The 20881-nt window shown below is 35.6% G+C and overlaps 1 protein-coding gene across 1 annotated transcript; it reads left to right on the forward strand.

Moving 5' to 3' along the window:
- Positions 1 to 432: 432 nt before the first annotated feature.
- HORMAD1 (HORMA domain containing 1) lies at positions 433 to 20862 on the forward strand. Its single transcript, XM_047784733.1, has 15 exons — positions 433 to 852; positions 1730 to 1787; positions 2716 to 2860; positions 4374 to 4437; positions 4867 to 4903; positions 7062 to 7082; positions 7347 to 7373; positions 9324 to 9391; positions 9878 to 10029; positions 11884 to 12143; positions 13851 to 13917; positions 14000 to 14076; positions 15242 to 15325; positions 18144 to 18212; positions 20191 to 20862. Exons 2-15 carry the CDS (start codon positions 1755 to 1757, stop codon positions 20269 to 20271), a joined length of 1185 nt encoding a protein of 394 aa, XP_047640689.1. The 5' UTR covers positions 433 to 852; positions 1730 to 1754; the 3' UTR covers positions 20272 to 20862.
- Positions 20863 to 20881: the final 19 nt, after the last annotated feature.

Here is a 20881-nt window from a genome sequence, read left to right on the forward strand (position 1 = left end):
GCCGGATAGTTAACCCACTGAGCAAGGTCAGGGCTCGAACCCTCAACCTCATGGTTCCTAGTCGGATTCGTTAACCACTGCGCCACGACGAGAACACCTCTCTGTTTAATTTTAATTGAGGTTTCTGTTTAATTTTTGTACAAAACTTTAAGTGTGAGTGCAATATAAAGCAATATCTTTGACCCTGACAACAGTTCTAGTCTTCATTCTTCTCCTAATTGACTCTGGGAAAATCTTTTCATATCTTGGGTGGCTGTTTTCTAACTGGTAATTATCAAAATTAACGAGTAATTAATGTCTATACTATTAACAATTTATTTGGATATAAACAATGTGGAAAATACCAAGTTTGTATTACTAGCCAATCTCTAACCTACGAGCTCTGACGTTATTATTTTGCCTCTAAATGAGAATTAATTACATTCAAGCTATCGCTGTCCCCACGAACATAGCACAGCAGAAACATCTAAGTAGGAGACTGCTAGAGCAGCCGGTTTTTTGAAAACATAGGAGGCTGTAAGCTTGGGAATGCAACATATGGTAGATCCAATAACAGAATCAAAAATTAGAAAACAATCAGAAATTAATTAAATGGTGATTAAGAATGCTTTGGTCCCTATAGGAAGGCTACATACATACTGGGAAGGCATGTGGCTTTTCTACGCCAGAAGCCGCTTTCAGGCTCTCGGGTTTCCCAGAGCCCCTTGCGCGGCTCTTGGCGGGGAAACGTGACCTGGCCCCAGGGGTCAAAGGGCTACTGTCGCTCCTCCACAGGCAACGGTTGATGGAAGGAGCATGCGCATTAGGCAAAGCAGTTCTCCTGGTCGCCGCCGGGGGACCCTCAGGCGTTAGGTATTACATGTTTGTTTCCTTTTTGCTTTATTTTCTCTTTTTTTTCTTTTCTTTCTTTCTTTTCTTTCTTTTTTTGCTTTTTAATGTCTTTTTCTGTTGCCTCCACCTACTTTTAAGTTTTTTTAAGTTCTGAATGGTGAACTCTTCGGGCGGAAAATGCATAGCTACTTATTTTTCACAGGAGGTTCTTGAGTGTAGAGTAACTCTAGCATGTAGTCCAGGCTTTTTCAGGATAAATTTAAATGTTTATGATAAAGAGATGCTTCTGTGAATTCTTCTAGATGAATCGTCTGGTTAAGAAAAATGAAATTGGAACCAAAAAAAAAATTGAGATGTACATCAGAATATCAAAGAACCAAGAAATCAGAATCAACCGCAAAAGTCCAGGATATTTTCTGTTGCTCTTTTATGGTGTTCCACAGAATAGGACATTATGTCACATCCAGAGCCATGTTCAAGTTCAGTGAAGAAACGTTAACCTGATTTGGTCATTTTGAAACTACAAATTTAAAACAAAAATTAAAAGATTATTTTAAAGAATTTGGCAGAGCCAGTTTTTCATTACCCACTTGTGCAATGTTGTTAATGTTTAAATACTGTGAAGAAAAATAAATTATGCTTTTTTAAAAAGGTCATTTAAAGAGCTCTCTTAATAACCATTTTATGTGAGGCTTGCTGGTCTTGCTAGGCTTAAAATTAGCACTTGACTCAAAAGAGCTTTGGAGCAAAGTGAATCTGTTTTTGAAAATTCCATTTTAAGTAAAACAAACAAACAAACCTTGTCATTTATTCACATAAAATTCTGACTTTACATATAATAAACCAGATTAGAGATAAAAATAAGATCTGAAGTTAAAGCTTGTATTTGTGTCACAAGGTTGAATTAAAGAAAATATCAGAAGATGGCCACTGCACAATTGCAGAGAACATCCATGGTATGATTTCTTATATTTTAATTTTAATTTAGCTAATTTAGTTGTTTCTTGAAGTCTCTTTTTTTTAATTATTACTTTTTTTTGTCTTTTTGCCTTTTCTAGGGCTTCTTCCTGCGACATATGGAGGTTCGCAGGCTAGGGGTCTAATTGGAGCTGTAGCCATCAGCCTATACCAGAGCCATAGCAACGCGGGATCCAAGCCACGTCTGCGACCTATACCACAGCTCACGGCAACGCCAGATCCTTAACCCACTGAGCAAGGCCAGGGATCGAACCCACAACCTCATGGTTCCTAGTCAGATTTGTTAACCACTGCACCACAACGGGAACTCCTCAATTATTTTTATGTTTGAAAGTTAGAGTCATCTCTGAAGGTTTAATGATATCAGTAAACTCCATATTTTAAGAAATGAAAACATTTGCTAAACTAATTTGAATTAATAAAAAATTCTGTTGGGTGCTCTATGTTTGCTGTAAATTGCTGGTTCAAGTTTGCTTTACTTTAGATATCAATCAGTGCTATTATGTTGCTTTGATGAAATTATAATTCACAGCAGTCACTCCTAAAAAATGAATTTTTATGCAGCACAAAGGTTATAATTACAGTTATCTGTTAAACCTAGTTAGTAACTAAAGAGAATTTCAATGTTATATATCCTTGTATTATGCAGTTACAGTTACCTGCAAGGGGATTTCTAACACTTAAGCACTTTTTGCGTGTTACCTTTAGGCTACCACCCTGGAAACACCCTCACGTTTTGGAAGCCATCCTGATTTTCTGGGAATTACTAACTACTGTGGTTAAGAATTATTTGGGAAAGTACTGTGCTTTCTTATGCAAAAAAAAAAAAATAGATCTAATTTAAGTTCCAGAAGACTGTATTTTTAGTAAATCTAAATGAAATGTTTTAATCTCCCTTGAATTTAGAGTGCTTTGGTATTTCCCAATAAGATATCAACTGAGCAGCAGTCTTTAGTGTTAGTGAAGAGGCTCCTAGCAGTTTCAGTATCCTGCATCACGTATTTGCGAGGAATATTTCCAGAATGTGCTTATGGAACAAGATACCTAGACGGTAATATGTTTATTTCTCTAAACATGTTATTTTTATTTTTGGCTTGCTCTAAAACAGTAACTTTTGACAGAGTTTTTTTTAATAACAGTTTTATTGAGTTATATTTTGCATACCTAACAATTCAGTCATTTAGAATACACAATACATTGATTTTTGGTATATTCAAAGAGGTGTGTAACCATCACCACAGTTAGTTTTAGAACATTTCATCACCTCAAAAGGAAACCCCAAACCCTTAAGTCACTCTCTACTCCCCCCACTTCCCAGTCCTAGGCAACCACCAATCTGGTTTCTGTCTGTACAGATTTCCCTATTGTAGACATTTCAAATAATGAAATCATACAATATGTGGTCTTTTGTGACTGGCTTCTTTCACTTGCCATAATGTTTCATCCATATTGTAGCAAGGATTAGTACTTCATTCTTTTTTGTTGCTGAGTAATATTTCTTTGTATGGCTATACTACAATTTTTTTATCCACTCATTAGTCGATGAACATTTAGGTGGTTTCCACTTTTGACTATTATAAATAATGCCAAATTTATGTACAAGTTTTTGTGTGGACATTTAAGTGATTTTTAAGTGTATATTCAATATTTTTGAAAGCATTTAATCATAAAAATTTCCCTCAATCTCTCAAGTATAATATTACTTGGCATTACTCTTATAATAATGAAGTTAATAAGTAAAAACATTACTTATAGCCTCATACAATGGTAGTGTATGTTCTTACATTATTTTGAAGAAGTAAAAGTAATACAGCCAGTTTATACTTCAATAATAACTTATTGCCTAGAACATAGTATATACCTAATGTTATGCACCAACTCTTTTGGCAATATATTAAGCACTATGTCATGTATGGTATCTTATTCATTCATTTCACAGGCCTCTGAGTTCAGTATTATCCCTGTTTTCCAGATAAGGAGCCTGAGACTGAGAGATCTCAGTGTTTTCCACTGTTTTACTTGTTGTTCCCTTGCAGTACACTATCTAATAGCTCATTACCTTCTTAACCTTTATAAGTATTTTACTGGAATAAGGGTCCATAGCAAATATTCTAAGATTCTTGGATAACAATGGCATGAAAGTATGATATCTAACTTGAAGTGTCCTATAGCCTTTCTTGTTTTTGTTTTATGGCCCCACCTGAGGCATATGGAAGTTCTTAGGCCAGAGATCGAATGTGAGCCACAGCTGCAACTGCAGCTGTGGCAATGCCAGATCCTTTAACCCACTGTGCTGGGCTGGGAGATGAACCCAGCCTCTGTGGTGACCTGAGCTGCTGCAGTAGGATTCTTAACCCATTGCACCACAGTGGGAACTCTATTCTTATATAGCTCCTAAGGTGGAAATTTTTTTTCTATCCATCAACATGCGTCCTCATCACTATGATGCCATTTTATAGTAAAGATAAAAAGATTGTTTCATATAATCTTTCTTCCTTTAATTATATTAACACCAATCATCTGGAAGTTCATTGCCGTTAATATATCATTATTTTTGTGTTTAGATCTTTGTGTCAAAATTCTGAGAGAAGATAAAAATTGTCCAGGATCCACACAGTTAGTGAAGTGGTAAGTAAAAGACCTTAATGAAAGAAAATTTTTTCTTAAATCACATTTTTGGGGACCTTTGATACCTTTAAGTGTTAACCCAATTTAGTGATTTCCCCCTTTAACATTGGGTACTGTTTTTGCAGGTCTTTGGATTACTGCAATAAAACTTTCCTTTATTTCATGCTCCATGTGAGCAGGCTTCATTTTCCTGTTATTGTTCCTCAAAAACAGATGTCAGATATTTTCTATCCTCCTTTTCTTCCAACTTCATTGGCATTTTATATCACTGCCATATTTTTTGTTTCATTTTATTATTTAAGCTAGGTAATAGGAAGGGAGCTTTAATAATAAAATTGTGTATTATTTAGTAATGAGATAATATGGAGACTTATTAAAAACTGTTTTCTGGAGGTACATTCAGTCTAAAAATCCTTGATTATTTTTTAGGATGCTAGGATGCTATGATGCTTTACAGAAAAAATATGTAAGTCGGTATCTCTTTTTTTTCCTATAGTTTATAGTCTACAAATGTAACAGCAGTTAGCATGTAGTAAAACAGTAATTAGCATGTAGTAAAAGGTTTGATTTAAACTAACTTGGGCATGTGCCAGTCCAAATTACTGAAAATCTGAATATTTTAAAGACTGATACTCAACTCATTTAAAGCTATTGGAGGAGTTCCTGTCGTGGTGCAGTGGAAACAAATCCGACTAGGAACCATGAGGTTGCGGTTTGATCCCTGGCCTCGATCAGTGGGTTAAGGATCTGGCGTTGCCGTGAGCTGTGGTGTAGGTCGCAGACATGGCTCAGATGTGGCGTGGCTGTGGCTGTGGTGTGGCTTAGGCTGGTGGCTACAGCTCTGATTAGACCCCTAGCCTGGGAACCTCCATATGCCGTGGGTGCAGCCCTGAAAAGACAAAAGACAAAATAAATAAATAAATAAAGCTATTAGAATAAATACTTAACAGATTTTGCCCAGTCAGTTTTGGTTAATTGTTAACAGTCATTTGTATTTATCACATGTTAACTTACAAAAACTTAATGAATTAAAAAGTCTTTTTAAATAGTTTGTTCGTTAGTTTCATATGCCTTCTACAATTTTGTTTATACTAATAACAGTAATCTCTTCATGAGAGTTCAAAAATAAATTGTGACAAGCCTTTTTGTATACTTAGTTATGTTATATCAACATATACAGAGAAGTCTGACTCAAAAAAAAATCATAAAAAGGATACAATTGTATCCATGGTCACCAGCTTCCCTCATTAAGACATTGAATATTTAATACTCATTAAATATTGAGTGCCTGCTCTGTGCCAGGCACATATTCTAGGTAGGAGCTGAGTAAGCTAACAATGGTCAGCACAACAAAGAGGGTCCCTTCTATAGTGAAAAAATAGTCAGTAAAACAAGGAAATTAGATAATATCCAATAGTGTTAAATGCCAGTAATATTTTTAGGAAGAGTATGTGGTAAATGGAGAGGTTGGTAACTTTAGGTAGGGTAGTCTGAGGAGCTTCTCTAAGGAGGTGATATTTAAGCTGAGACTTGAATTAGAAGAAACCAGTCAGGCATTGATTTGGGGAGAATATTCCTGACAGAGCAGCAGATGCAGAGTTGGGAATTTGGAGAGTTCAAGGGACAAAAAGCCAGAATGATTGGAGTGTGATGAGCAGTGCAGGAAAGTGGCAGGAAATGAACCTGGGAAGATAGACAAGGCCAGTGCATTCAGGGCTGTGTAGGTAGAGTTTGTGTGTGGGTTTTTTGTTTTGTTTTTTGTTTGTTTGCTTGTTTGTTTTTCTTTTTGGTCCTCAGCTGTGGCATTTGGAAGTTCCCGGGTCAGGGATCAGACCTGTGCCACAGCAGTGACAGTGCCAGATCCTTAACCCACTGAGCCACCAGGGAACTCCTGGATTTTATTTTAGTGAAAATAAAAGTCATTTGAAGGTTTTGAGTAGAAATGTAACATCATTTGATTTATCTTTTCAATTAAAAGAAAAATCTCTTTGACCACTATTTAGAGAATGTACTGTAGAAGGAGAACAAAATTGGAATGAAGAATAGCACTTGATAGCAGCACTGCAGTGCTGGTGAAAAATAATGGTGGCAAAGAAAAATGAAAAGATTCAGGGTATATCTGGGAGAACTAATTGGACTTGTTTATAGATTGTCTCTTTATTATAAGGAAAAGATTTAAATCAATAATGATTCTTAGATTTTTGGCAGATTGAGTGAATGATTTCCTGTGATTTTCTGTTCCTGTGGGTCTCCAGAGCCTCTTCCCTTTACTCAATGAGCAGGGCCCTAAACTCTCTTTGTCTCTTTTCAAAATCAGTTCTCACAATGGTAAGGTTTAATGTGTTATTTCACAACATATATTTTCCTTGTAACTGCCAATAATGCCCCTGTTTGCTTAAGTCAGTGACATGAATTTAAATCTTCAGTAAGTCAACAAAAAATAGATATTTGGGAGAATAGAGCGAGATATCCAGGGTATTGCTTTACATGCATCAAGTTTATTTTCTGTAAGATTATTTTTATTAGAAATAAATGTTGAAATAGGACAAAGAATTCTAATGAACCATCATGCAAAAATATTTTACAAAATAAAAGTAAGATTTTTGTTCTTTGTTATGTTTCAGCTAAGGATGGTTGTTCTAGCTGTAAGTATTTTTAAATTGTATGTTCTTTTAAAAAAAACTGTCGAATTCGGTCTTGCTTAATTAAATAACACTAAAACCATTTATTGATTATGTCACTTGATACAAACAACTGATCTATTCAATGGAAAAAAGTAACTGATATTTTGGGGGGGTCATTTTGTGTTTTGTTTTACTAAGTTCTTTTAATAGTTTACTCTAAACATCCAGTGTAGTTCTCGTAGAATACTTAGCCTTGTGTAACTCAATCGTAAATTATTTTAATAGGTATACACCAATCCAGAAGACCCTCAGGTAAATATGTTTATAATAAAGAAACATCATGCTTCTACTATCTGTAAGTAACATAAAAATGTAATACCTTATACTTTTAATTATGCTTTTATCTAGGTACTGTCATGTGTATTTTCACATTTGAACCTCATAAAGACTTTTTTTGTTGTCGTACGCATGACATGTAGAAGTTCCTGGGCAAGGGAGTGAACCCTTGCCTGCACACAGCAGTGACCCAAGCCACTGCAGTGACAATGCCAGATCCTTAACCTGCTGCACTGCAGGGGAACTCCCATGACTTTGTGAGTTAACCAAGATCTTAATATAGGTCTTGCATTGTTATCTTTAAATAGATTAATATACTTATTACAAGAAAGGTTATGTGACTGATCCTAGGCCACAAAGATACAAAGCATTATAAATAAGCTAAATCTCCTGATTTCTGATTCTTTACAGTATTATTTTTTTTCACAATATTCTTTTTATAGAACTACAAAGGGGGTTAAGTTTCAGAAAAATAAAATTCTTATCCTTAATCTTTGAATATTCAGTCCAGTCCAGTCACATTTACATGTTCATCTGACAATTAAAGGAAAGAAAAGGTTACAAAAAATAAAGAGAAATCCGGAAGACAAGAAACAAAGGGGAAAGATCTGTTGAGTGCTTAGTATTCTTAGGCTTCATTTCTAGGGGCTTTCTGTTCATTATCTCCTTTATCCATCATAACCATCATGAGGTAATATGTCATTATCATCTCCAAGTTGTAGATGAGGAAACTTAGATACAAGGTTTCTTGTCTAAGGTTGCAGTGGTAGAACCAGAATTTGGACCTAAGAAGGCCAGTTCATGATCTGAGTGCTTAACCATTAAACTTTAGCTGTTACAATATAGTGTTTCATTCACTTATGACAAAGCATATTTTTTAAAAAGAGAGAACTAACCCTATCCCTAAGTGAGCAATGGGACATAAAGAAAACAGTAAAAGCATTAAAACTTGAAGAGAGCTTGAGGAGTTCCCATTGTGGTTCAGTGGAAATGATTTTGACTAGCATCCATGAGGAAGCAGGTTCAATCCCTGGCCTCGCTCAATGGGTAAGTGATCCGGTGTTGCTGTGAGCTGTAGTATAGGTCGCAGACGAGACTTGGATCCCATGTTGCTATGGCTGTGGTGTAGGCTGGTGGCTACAGCTCTGATTCATCCCCTAGCCTGGGAACTTCCATATGCTGCAAGTGTGGCCCTAAAAAGACAAAAAAAAAAAAAAGAAAAGAAAAGAAAAAGAGCTGGGGATGTCTCTTCTTTGATATTCATGCCTGCAATTAATGCTTAATATATGTCCACAGTGACAAAATCATATGGGCAAAAGCTGTGAATTAGTTGATTGTGCAGACACTTAACTATTCAGAAAAATGTGTATTTATTTTCAGATATTTAATAATTGCACATTTTTTCTTTTAGTAAAAGAGTAACATTGCTAATACATTAATATTAATTGAATGCTTAATTAACAGGCATTTTATTAAAAGTGCTATATGAATTACCTCATTTGATAAATATTCATAGGCACCAAGGAGGTAGGTACTATTTTCAGTTTCTTTTATTAGCTGAGAAAACTGAGACTTAGAAGGTTTAAATGATTTGCTTGTGGTTACCATGTAAAAAGGTTATAAGCTCTAAACTTAGCCATTAAGTTAGCCTAAACTCAGCTCTCTCTCTTCCTGCCTGCTAATGAGTTCCCTCTCTCTGATGTGTAAAATATACATTGCAATGAGTGGGAGAATGACTCTCTCTCCAATGCTGAAGCCCCGAATCCCAAACTGTGGAAACTGACTATTAGGACTGGAAAGTTTCAATTGATGAATGGAGGTTAATGTGCAAAAAAAATAAATGTTGAGTCATACTAAAGCTTTATATAGCTACTTGGCAGCCAGTACTGTATATCATATACATAACTGCAGTATTTTCTATTTAAGACAATTTCAGAATGTTACCAATTTAAATTCAAGTACACCAGTAATGGACCCATCATGGACTTCATAAGGTATTGTTCTATAGTTTTCTTTTTGTATTACAGATTACTGGTTATTCATATTAGTACTAGATAGCTAAACTTCAGGAATAATTCTTAAACTTTTCAGTTAACCATCCAGGAAACAAAATATCCTCAGAGCAGCTGCAAGCCAGAATTCTGTGGCTAATTATACACTATTTTAATTACGAAACAACGCCAAAGAGTAGGAAAGCTATTGTATGCTTGAGTGATTAGAAATATAATTAAAATTCATCATTTGTTTCCTTTAAACATATTAAATGCATATTAATTAAGTAAATTAGTTTATAATAATGATAATATAACAGATATTAGTGATATTAAATTTTCTTAATAGTGGCATTAAAACGTATTATAACTTTTAATTTAACAACTTAATGCTTTAATAGGAATAAGAATCTCAAGTAGTAAAATGTGAAGTTACAGTATTAGAAGCCATGCTTGTCATAAGAGAAATTAATTGTGATTCTCTTCTAGTAAAAACCAAAGCAGTGAATCTAGTATGTCATCTGCTGACACAAAGAAAGCAAGTATTCTCCTCATTCGCAAGATTTATATTCTAATGCAAAATCTGGGACCTTTACCTAATGATGTTTGTTTGACCATGAAACTTTTTTACTACGATGAAGGTATTATTTCCGGTTCATCATGTTTCTTTTTCTTTCCTTTTTGCTTTCTTTTTAGGGCCATACACATGGTATCATGGAAGTTCCCAGGCTAGGGGAATCAGAACTGCAGCTGCCGGCCTATGCCACGGCCACAGTAACACTGGATCCGATCTGCCTCTATGACCTACACCACAGCTCACAGCAATGCTGGATCCTTAACCCACTGAACAAGGGAGGGCAAGAGATCGAGCCTGCTTCCTCATGGATACTGGTTGGGTTCGTAACCACTGAGCCACGATGGGAACTCCCAGTTCACCCTGTTTCTGTTGGTACTTGTATATTTTCTTATTTATTCAACCAGTTGGTTTCCATCCCAAATTGTTATATATATTTTTGAAATTATAAAGTTTACATTTATTATCAGTATCTGAAAAATATACACAAATTCTCTAGTAATATGAATATGACCATGTGAAACTAAACTTCATTCATAATTAAAGAAATGAAGGAGGAGTTCTTTTCTTTCTTTTTTTTTTGTCTTTTTGTCTTTTTGCCTTTTCTAGGGCCACTCCCGCTCCTGCGGCGTATGGAGTTCCCAGGCCTAGGGGTCGAATTGGAGCTGTAGCCTCCTCTGGCCTACACCATAGCCACAGCAACATGGGATCCAATCTGAGCCATGTCTGCGACAGCTCACTGGCAACACCGGATCATTAACCCACTGAGCAAGGCCAGGGATCGAACCCGCAACCTTATGGTTCCTGGTCGGATTTGTTAACCACTGCACCACGACAGGAACTCCAGAAATGAAGCAGGAGTTCTTGTGTGGCTCAATGGGTTAAGGATCCAGTGTTGTCACTGCAGTGGCTTGGGGGCTGGCACAGAATCAAATCTTGTCCCAGGAACTTCCACATGCCTCGAGAGTGGCCAAAGAAAAGAAAAGAAGAAATGAAGCAATGAGATACCATTTTTCACTTACCAGATCAGTAGAACTTGTAAACTGATCATTGGCAAGGGTGTGGGGGGAAGCAAGCACTTTTGTATACTCTTGAGGAAATGTATGTAGGTGCCATGAAACATTTTAGGAGGACAGTTTGACAGTATCAAAATTTCAAGTGCATGTTCTCTTTAATCCAGAAATTCTATAGTTAGAAAAGTATCTTGGGAATATACTTAGATAAATATACAAGGTTATGTGTTTATGAGAATTTTCATTATTGCTTTGGTTAAACCAGGAACAAACTGGAAACAACCTTGAGTATCCTGAATTGGGGGATTGAATAAATAAATTATGGTGCATCTATATAATAGAATGCTGAGCAATCTATTTAAAAGAGTGTACTGATAAATCAAGTTACAAAAAATATTAAAAACATTTAAAAAGTGCTGTTAAAAACAGCTAGATACAGAAGAGTATGACCTCATTTGTGTTTTTTAAGGACAGATACATGTATATGATATATATATTTTACATACATAGTATCTTTAGAAGAACATAAAGCAGCAACAATAATAGCTAATATTTATTGAATACTTATATTGTGCTATTTCTGTTCTGAGCATTTTATAGACATTAATACCACAATGACTCTCTGAGGTAGGTACTAATATTTTCTCCATTTAACAGATAAGGAAACCAAACCAAGAATGACAAATAGTTTCTTCAGGGTCACACAGCCAGTCAGGTGTAGGGAAAACAGTTACCTTTAAGGAATAAAATAGGAACTTGGAGATGTAGGAGAGTGATTTTTACTTTTTAATATATGCCCTTTTGTACTATTTGAAGTTTCTTTAATCTGCATATATTTTATAATAATAAAAATTAATGTATTTTCTTCAATTTTGTGAGCAGCACAGTTTATACTTACTTTTCTGCAGTTACACCCCCAGATTACCAGCCTCCTGGTTTTAAGGATGGAGATTGTGAAGGAGTAATATTTGAAGGGGAGCCTATGTACCTAAATGTGGGAGAAGTCCCAACACCTTTTCACACTTTCAAAGTAAAAGTGACCACTGAGAAAGAACGAATGGAAAATATTGATTCAGGTATATTATCACCAAAACAAATAAAAACACCACTGCAAAAAATTCTCATGGACAAAGATGATTTAGAAGATGAACAGGAGCATTATATAAATGTAAGTATATTTACAGAGTTATGAAGTACAATAGTAATGAATATTTGATTCAATTCTGAGGACTTTAGGAGTTCCCGTCGTGGCGCAGTGGTTAACGAATCCGACTAGGAACCATGAGGTTGCGGGTTCGGTCCCTGCCCTTGCTCAGTGGGTTAATGATCCGGCGTTGCCGTGAGCTGTGGTGTAGGTTGCAGACGCGGCTCGGATCCCGCGTTGCTGTGGCTCTGGCGTAGGCCGGTGGCTACAGCTCCGATTGGACCCCTAGCCTGGGAACCTCCATATGCCGCGGGAGCGGCCCAAGAAATAGCAACAACAACAACAACAACAAAAAAAAAGACAATTCTGAGGACTTTAATAGCTATAAATACTTATAATCATAAACTCAAGTTTGGAAGGAACTATAAAGAAGACATAGGCTTGGAGTTTTAAAACTTTTTACCTGGAGCTCCCGTTGTGGTGCAGCAGAAACGAATCCAATTAGTATCCATGAGGTTGCGAGTTCGATCCCTAGCCTCACTCAGTGGGTTAAGGATCCTGCATTGCTGTGGCTGTGGCGTAGGCTGGCAGCAGTAGCTCTGATTCGACCTCTATGATGAGTGAAGTAGGAAATGGTCCTGGAGGCCCAGCCACTGGCCACCCCACCTACCCTCTAAGTAGACTCTAGGGAAACCCCTTGGTCTGGAGCATAATTTGAAAACCACTGAACTACTCTAATCCCCTGACTAATGTAGGAATCTTTTCTACAACATCTCTAATAAGTGCTAATCTAAACCTATGCTTGAATTTCATCAGGGCCTGGAAAGACAGTGTCCTGAATCAGTCTGGAAGTTCCTGGAAGGCAGGAAGAGTGTCTTATTCATCTTTGTATTCCTGTGCCTTAGATTTGCAAAATGCATTCTTGGTATTAGTTGAATGAATGGATGATTGAATTCATAGCCTCACGCCCACAATATCTGTCATCATTAACATGACCATCATTTAATCTCGTTTTGTTGTTTTCTCTTTTATTCATTTTATTCTAAGTTATGACCACAGTTCTTACGTACAGAGACTGATGCTTCTGATTTAGGCTCTGTGACCACATCTTTACAAATAGAAAATTCAGTTTTCATCCAGTTTGGTCAAAAAAGAAGGAATCTTTTTCCTAAAACCTAAATCTCAGTCTTGCTTTATAAACAATATGGCTGGGATTTATGTAGCAGTCTTTAACATATTTAAAGCTCTTTGACTTAAGTCACAAAGGAAATAAAAATTATAAAGTAGACATTAAACCTTTGCTATTTCTTCCATACCATGTCTGAGCTTTAACTTCCTGAAGCAGGTTGGGGCTCATTCAGAGTGTATGCTAACATCTATACAGAAATTCCAGGGCTACAGATGCTATAGCTTGTTGTGTGACCATGTCTAATTCAGTGCTCTCAAACAATAGTAAGAGCTAAGAATTTTTAGAACCATCATACATTTTTGAGAAAGTTGTTGATTTTTATCATTTGCCTTAAAGGAAACCTTCAGAGTAAAGAAAAGTAGGATTTTATACTTTGGATAAATAAGTTGCCTTATTATAGTAATTACAGGACCCCTTTATTTCTAGCAAGCACAAAGTCATTGTAGTGTTATATTTAACCTTCACATAAAACAAATTTGTTCATAAATACTTCTACCCAGTGTTTTATTTTGAAATGTGTCCATTTTTTCCCAATTATGTAGGATGATTTTGACATTGAAACTAAAATGGAAGAGCAGAAAAAAAAACTTGGATCTTCTGAACTTGGAGGTAAGAAGTTAATGAAAATGTAAATTAATTCACTTCCGATTCAATGTTATACCACTTTAACTTTTTTTTTCTTTTTTAACAGAGCCAAATTTAGTTTGTGAGGAAGATGAAATTATGAGGTCTAAAGAAAGTCCAGAGCTTTCAATTTCTCATTCTCAGGTATAAACTTGATAGTTCTGTCTCACTTTTTTTTTTGTCTTTTTGCCATTTTTTGGGCCGCTCCAGTGGCATATGGAGGTTACCAGGCTAGGAGTTGAATTGGAGCTGTAGCCACCGGCCTACACCAGAGCCACAGCAACGCAGGATCTGAGCCGCGTCTGCAACCTACACCACAGCTCATGGCAACGCCGGGTCCTTAACCCACTGAGCAAGGCCAGGGATAGAGCCCGCAACCTCATGGTTCCTAGTCAGATTTGTTAACCACTGCGCCACGACGGGAACTCCAGTTCTGTCTCACTTTTAATTTGATTTTTTTTCCAAAGACAACTGCTTTTATATTTAGATAATTATCAGATTTTCGTATATTCTAGGTCTTTTAGAAGAAAATTAGGTATTAAGAATGCTTATTAAAATCTGGGAACTATATGTTGAGAAATTTTTAGTATGTTACTGGTTGATTCGTTTAGTAATATATCTAAATACTGTTCCTAGAATCTTAGAATTTCAGAACTAAATAGAATCTTAAGCAGTTATTAACTTCAAATATTAATTTTGTATTTACAGATGGAGCATATAATACTGCCTTACTTTGAAGGTTTTCTTTAAGGCAAATGATAAAAATAGGCCACTTTCTCAAAAATGTGCGATGGTTCTAAGGACCCTTAGATCTTACTGTTGTTTGAGAGCCCTGAATTAGACATTGTCACACAACAAGCTGTCACATCTGTAGGAAATATTAACTTTGTATTTATAAATGGAGTATATAATACATTTCTGTTGCCTTGGAGTAGAACACGTTTAATTTTGTTTTCCATATACAGTAAAATCCTGAAATAACATTTAAATAAATGAAAATAATGGGACTGATGATTGTCTGCCTTCCTCTGCACAGCACTTCTCCAGTGGGAGTGGGCTGAAGTTCTTATCTTTTGGAAGAGTGGTGTCTAGTGATAATTTGGGACTTTCTGAGTTCAGTGAATGGTCAATTGTATACAGTGTCAGTTTCATGTCTTAAACTTTGCACTTCTTATGACAGTAAAAACCAATGCAAAATTAATGGTGTTCATTAATTCATTGTTGCAAGATCTTAAATTTTATGTAACTGAATTTTTGAACTCCATTATTTTGTTATGAAAAACTTTTATTATATTATTTTCTTTTCTAGGTTGAGCAGTTAGTCAGTAAAACATCTGAGCTTGATGTGTCTGAAAGCAAAACCAGAAGTGGAAAAATCTTTCAGAATAAAATGGTAAAAGCATCTCTTTAAATTTGTTTTCCATTCTAACTTTGTAATACCCCCCATATTTGAATTTATTTTGCCTTTTTTTTTTTTTTTTTTAGGGCCGCACCTGCAGCATATGTAAGTTCCCAGGCTAGGGGTAGAATTGGAGCCTTAGCTGCAGGCCTACACGACAGCTACAACAACACAGGATCCTAGCCATGTCTTCGACCTACACCACAGCTCATGGCAATGCCCAATTCTTAACCCACTGAGCAAGGCCAGGGATTGAACTCGTGTCCTCATGGATACTGATTGGGTTCATTTCCACTGAGCCATGATGGGAACTCCGAGTTTATTTTGCTTTTAATACTTCATTTATTGACCCAACATTTAGTAAGCATATACTATATGTCAGGTACTTTATTAGGTGCTGGAGATAATAATATGAGTGATACTTCCTGCTCTTAAGTCTAGCAATTGGAGGTCAACAGGTAGTGATATAGGGCTGCAATAGAGGTCTAATTGGCACAAAGAGGAAAGAATGGTTAATTTTCCTGGAGGAGAGCGGAACCCAGGAAAGGCTTTGAAGAGTGACACTATCATCCAGACTCCCAAGGAAATTTCCTAGAATGCCAAAATGTTTCATGTTCTATCTTGTTAATGGATTATCTTGTTAGGAAGACATTAAAAATTACTGATAAACACACACACACACGTATATACACACACATATAACACACATATATATCTGTATGTATATATCTTGCACAAAGTGAATCTCATATTTTTAAGAAAAAATAAAAGCACTGCTTTATTTTAGTTTTTGGTTTGAATTGTACTAAATAAAAATTTATCCTTTATGTTAGACCTTTAAGTTACTCTCAGAGGTTCCAGAGATGAAGAAAAAGCATTCTGTAAAATGTTTAAAATAGTATATACAAAGTTAGGAAACAAATAGCACACTGTTAGTGGTATGCTAGAGTGTTTCTTTTCAAATCTTCATTCAGTGACATCATGTTGGTTGCTTGAAATTGGACATGATGAGAGTATTCATAGCATGGAAATCAGCAAATGCCTCAACTCAGTATTTGTTTCTCCCAGAGAACTAGTTATTAAACATTTACCAACACACCACAGATGATAGTGCCATTTTTAGGTGTCCTTTTTTGCCACATTCTCAATGGAAAGTTAGAATTGACCAAAGGCAGAATTCAAACTAGTATCCTAAAGAAAACAAGAGATAACAGAATTCCAAAAATTACTACCTCTAGCAGCAAAATGTCCTTCCTAGGTAGCTTCTATTTAGGATGAGTATCCTTTACTATCCTTTGCTCCACCAAAGTACTCCTGATTTTGAGAATGTAAACTGAATTATGATTGGAAAAGGGCAAGAAATGAAAATATTTAATAATCTATATACTAAGGAAGTTGTCATTGAAAAGTACATTTCAATGCAAACTGTTACATTTAGAATGGATAAGCATTGAGGTCCTCCTGTACAGCACAAGAAACCATATCCCATCTCTTGGGATAGACCATGAGGGACAATAATATAAGAAAGGGAATTTTATATATATATATATGTATATATATATATATATGGATGGATGTTTGTGTGTGTGTATATATATATATATATATGAGACTGGGTCAGTTTGCTGTACAATGGAAATTGGCACAACATCATAAATAAACTATACTTTAATTTAAAAAATCAACCAAAAAAAGTATATTTCAAGCATCAGAAAATAAGTATGTACTTTCAGAGGATTGTACTATGACAGCTAGTAATTTGCCACCCAGTATTCATTTTAAAAACTGCATATATGGCATTATTCACAATAGGCAAAAAGTGGAAAAAACTGCTATCTCTAACAAATGAATGGATAAATAAAAGATAGTATATCCATACAGTAGATGATTATCATTCAGCCATAAAAAGGAATTAAGTATCAGTACAGACTACAGCTTGGATGAATCCTAAAAACATGCTAAGTGAAAGAAGCCAGACACACACACACACACACACACACACACACACACACACACAAATCATATTACATGGTACCATTTATGTGAAAGTCCAGAATAGGAGTATCTGTAGAAACAAAAAATCTTGCTGGTGAGAGGTTGGTATAGGGGAGTGATAGATATAATGGTACAGAATTTCTTTTTGGAGGATGAAAGTGTTCTAAAATTGACTGTGGTTATATTTGCACAACTCCTTAAATATACTTAAAATCATTGAATTTTGTACACTTTTATTTACTTATTTATTACTTATTTTTGTCTTTTTGCCATTTCTCAGGCCGCTCCCACGGCACATGGAGATTCGCAGGCTAGGGGTCGAATCGGAGCTGTAGCTGCCAGCCTACGCCAGAGCCACAGCAACTCGGGATCCGAGCCGCCTCTGCAACCCATACCACAGCTCACGGCAACACCGGATCCTTAACCCACTGAGCAAGGGCAGGGATCGAACCCTCAACCTCATGGTTCCTAGTCGGATTTGTTAACTACTGAGCCATGACGGAAACTCCAGAATTTTGTACACTTTTAAATGAATCAGGAGTTCCTTTGTGATTCAGTGGGTTAGGATCTGGTGTTGGCACTGCAACAGCTTGGATCACTGCTGTGGTGTGAGTTCAAACCCTGGCTAAGGAACTTCCACATACTGCAGGCACAGCGAAAATTAAATAAAAATAAAATAAATGGATGAATTATATGGTATCTGAATTATATCTCAGTAAAGTTTTTTTTTAACTGCATATAGTTGCCTATAATTGAAAAATTATGTTGGTTGTTCTTTGAGAAATAACCAATTTGTAATTATTCTGTCTTTGTGGAGGCTAATGGAAATCAACAAATAAAATCTAAGGAAAGTCGGAAGAGAAGTCAGCTTGAATCTGGGAAAACAGTAAGTCCTTTTTTTTTTTTTCCTTTTTTGGCCGCCCTATGGCATATATGTAGAGTTGTCCTGTGCCAGGAATCAGAGATCAGATCTAAGTCATAGTTGCGACCTAAGCTGCAGCTGCAGCAATGCTGGATCTTTCACTGGGCTGGGCTAGGGATTGAACCTGCAACCAGTACTCCCAAGAAGCTGCTGATCCTGTTGTGCCCAAGTGGGAACTCTGAAGACACTGTCTTATAGTAATATATATATATGCTGAATAAAATGGCAAGTTTCAGATTATAGATTCAATTTAATGATAAATATGATATTCCTGGATATACCTCAGAGCTCTGATATCTAAGTTTTGTTTAAATATATTTGATTCTAAAAAATGGGGTAATTTTAAAATAAAATATGCTATTGGGTTTTTTTTTTTCTTTTTTTGGTTTTTAGGGCCACACCCGCAGCATATGGAGGTTCCCAGGCTAGGGATCGAATCAGAGCTACAGCTGTCGGCTTACACCACAGCCACAGCAATGCCAGATCCGAGTCATGGCTGCCACCTACACAGCTCATGGCAACACTAGATCCTTAACCCACTGAGCGAGGCCAGGGATTGAACCTGCAACCTCATGGTTCCTAGTCGGATTTGTTTCTGTTGTGCCACGACGAGAACTCCAAAATATGCTATGTGCTTATTAATTTTTCCCTGTAAACATTTACTGTTGTATTCCATGAATGCTTTGAGGTGGTTAGAGGAATTTATAAAGTAAAAGTCAATATCAACAAAAATATGAATAGAATGAGTGAGAAAATGAGAGTACAAGAATATTCAGGCAATTTTATTTATATAGAATTAAAATTGAGCCACAGATTTGATCTGAGCTTTCTAGAGATCATAACTAAAGTAGAAACAAGATAAGATAACCAAAACCACATGTCTAAAAATACAGTATCTCCTCCTACCACCTTAGGAGAAAGAAAATTTTCCTGACCTAAATCCTGTAACAGTTATCTTATATTTGGAACCTTATTTTACCAAATCAGATAATTGTATTTGTCACTTCTGAGATAGATACTAATATTTTTAAGCCAGAATTTTTAGTATTATTTGTAGGTTAAAATTAGATAACTGAAAAATTAGGACTGTTTTTTAAAATTCAGTGTTAAAGAGGTAATCTCAAAAATATAGTTGGTTAATCCTGTTTTCAATTTACATATCTTAAGAAGGGAATGATGGAGTTCCCTGGTGGAACAGCAGGTTAAGGATCCAGTGGTGTCACTGCTATGGCTCTGGTCGCTGCTGTGGAGCAGTTGAGTCTTTAGCCGTAGACCTTCCACATGCTGCAGGTGTGGCCCCAAAAAGGGGGGGATGGAATAACTTGAGGTTTCATTAATATATTATTTTTCCCTAGTGTATTAAGCCTTGATTTTCTTCTACAAAATCATATTCCAATTTTTTCACTAGTTTTTACCAGAAAAATAAAAGTTCAATAACTCAGAATTTTGTTAGCAATTTTCCTAAGTCATCCTCCCATTCATTCAAGGGTGCATTGAATGTCTAATATTTATCAGGCACTGCTGAGCACCAGTGATACAGAAGCAAAACATGATGCCAAAGTGGAATGTTTCTCTATTCTTAGGTTATTTTTTAATCTTTCCCCTCTCATCCTACCCAAAAATATTTTACTATTTTGAGGACATAATGTCTATCTTTCTAACTACTCCAGCACCTCTAATGAAAACCTTACACTTAGAAGGATATACTTTCAGCAGCCATCAAAATATATAAATATGTCAATAATAAAAGTTACCCTACTTTTAAAGAACCCAGCTATCCTATCTTAGGGGGAAATAGTATGCTAGGTTTAATTTTTTTGAAGAAAGAAGAGAGGAAATAAGGAAGAACTGAAGGAAGGAACATCAGATGTAAAAAAGCTCTAAAATTAAAAACATTTAAACTGGAAAGTATCTATTCTGAGTAGTTGTTTTCTTTTAATAGGTTCTTCATCACTTTGATTCTTCTAGTCAAGATTCAGTGCCAAAAAGAAGAAAGTTTAGTGAACCAAAGGAACATATATAAAAAAAATGATTTTCTTCATGTTTGCAAAGTTCTTCACAACATTTAAATGAAAGGACACTATATTACTATTTTAAGGTGTGTTTGCCCTACCGCTGAAAACTTATAGGTAGTCTTAAGCAGTTAGTACACTGAAATGAATTCTTAGCTATCATATGATGATCTTTAATCTTATCTGAGACAAATTCAAGAGAACTTTTGAGTAAGAACAAAAATAACCAGTGTTTTAATTTATTCTGTTAATTATCTACTCAATTTGATCTATATTCCATTTGGTGGACATTTCCTTTAAACTTATATTAACTTTTAAGGCCCTCTTAAGCCATTTTTTGAAGTAAATAATGTTTATTTTGGTATTAAATTTTGATAGGAATTCATTTTTTACTTATGTTAAAACCATATAATTTAACTGCCTGTGTTTGTCATTATGTTGTTAAAACAATGTTATTCAGTACTTTGATATAGTGTATTAACATAATAATATATAATGTGCAATTAAAAATTGGTGCTTACTTTTTTTTAGCATTTTTACAAGACAAAAAAGGCTAAAAGTCTGACATTTTGGGTAGCATAAATAAAACATTGTTCAGCATCTAGACTCGTTCATGGCTTC

This window comes from Phacochoerus africanus, chromosome 6 (genome assembly GCF_016906955.1).
Source record: "Phacochoerus africanus isolate WHEZ1 chromosome 6, ROS_Pafr_v1, whole genome shotgun sequence".
NCBI lineage: Eukaryota > Metazoa > Chordata > Mammalia > Artiodactyla > Suidae > Phacochoerus > Phacochoerus africanus.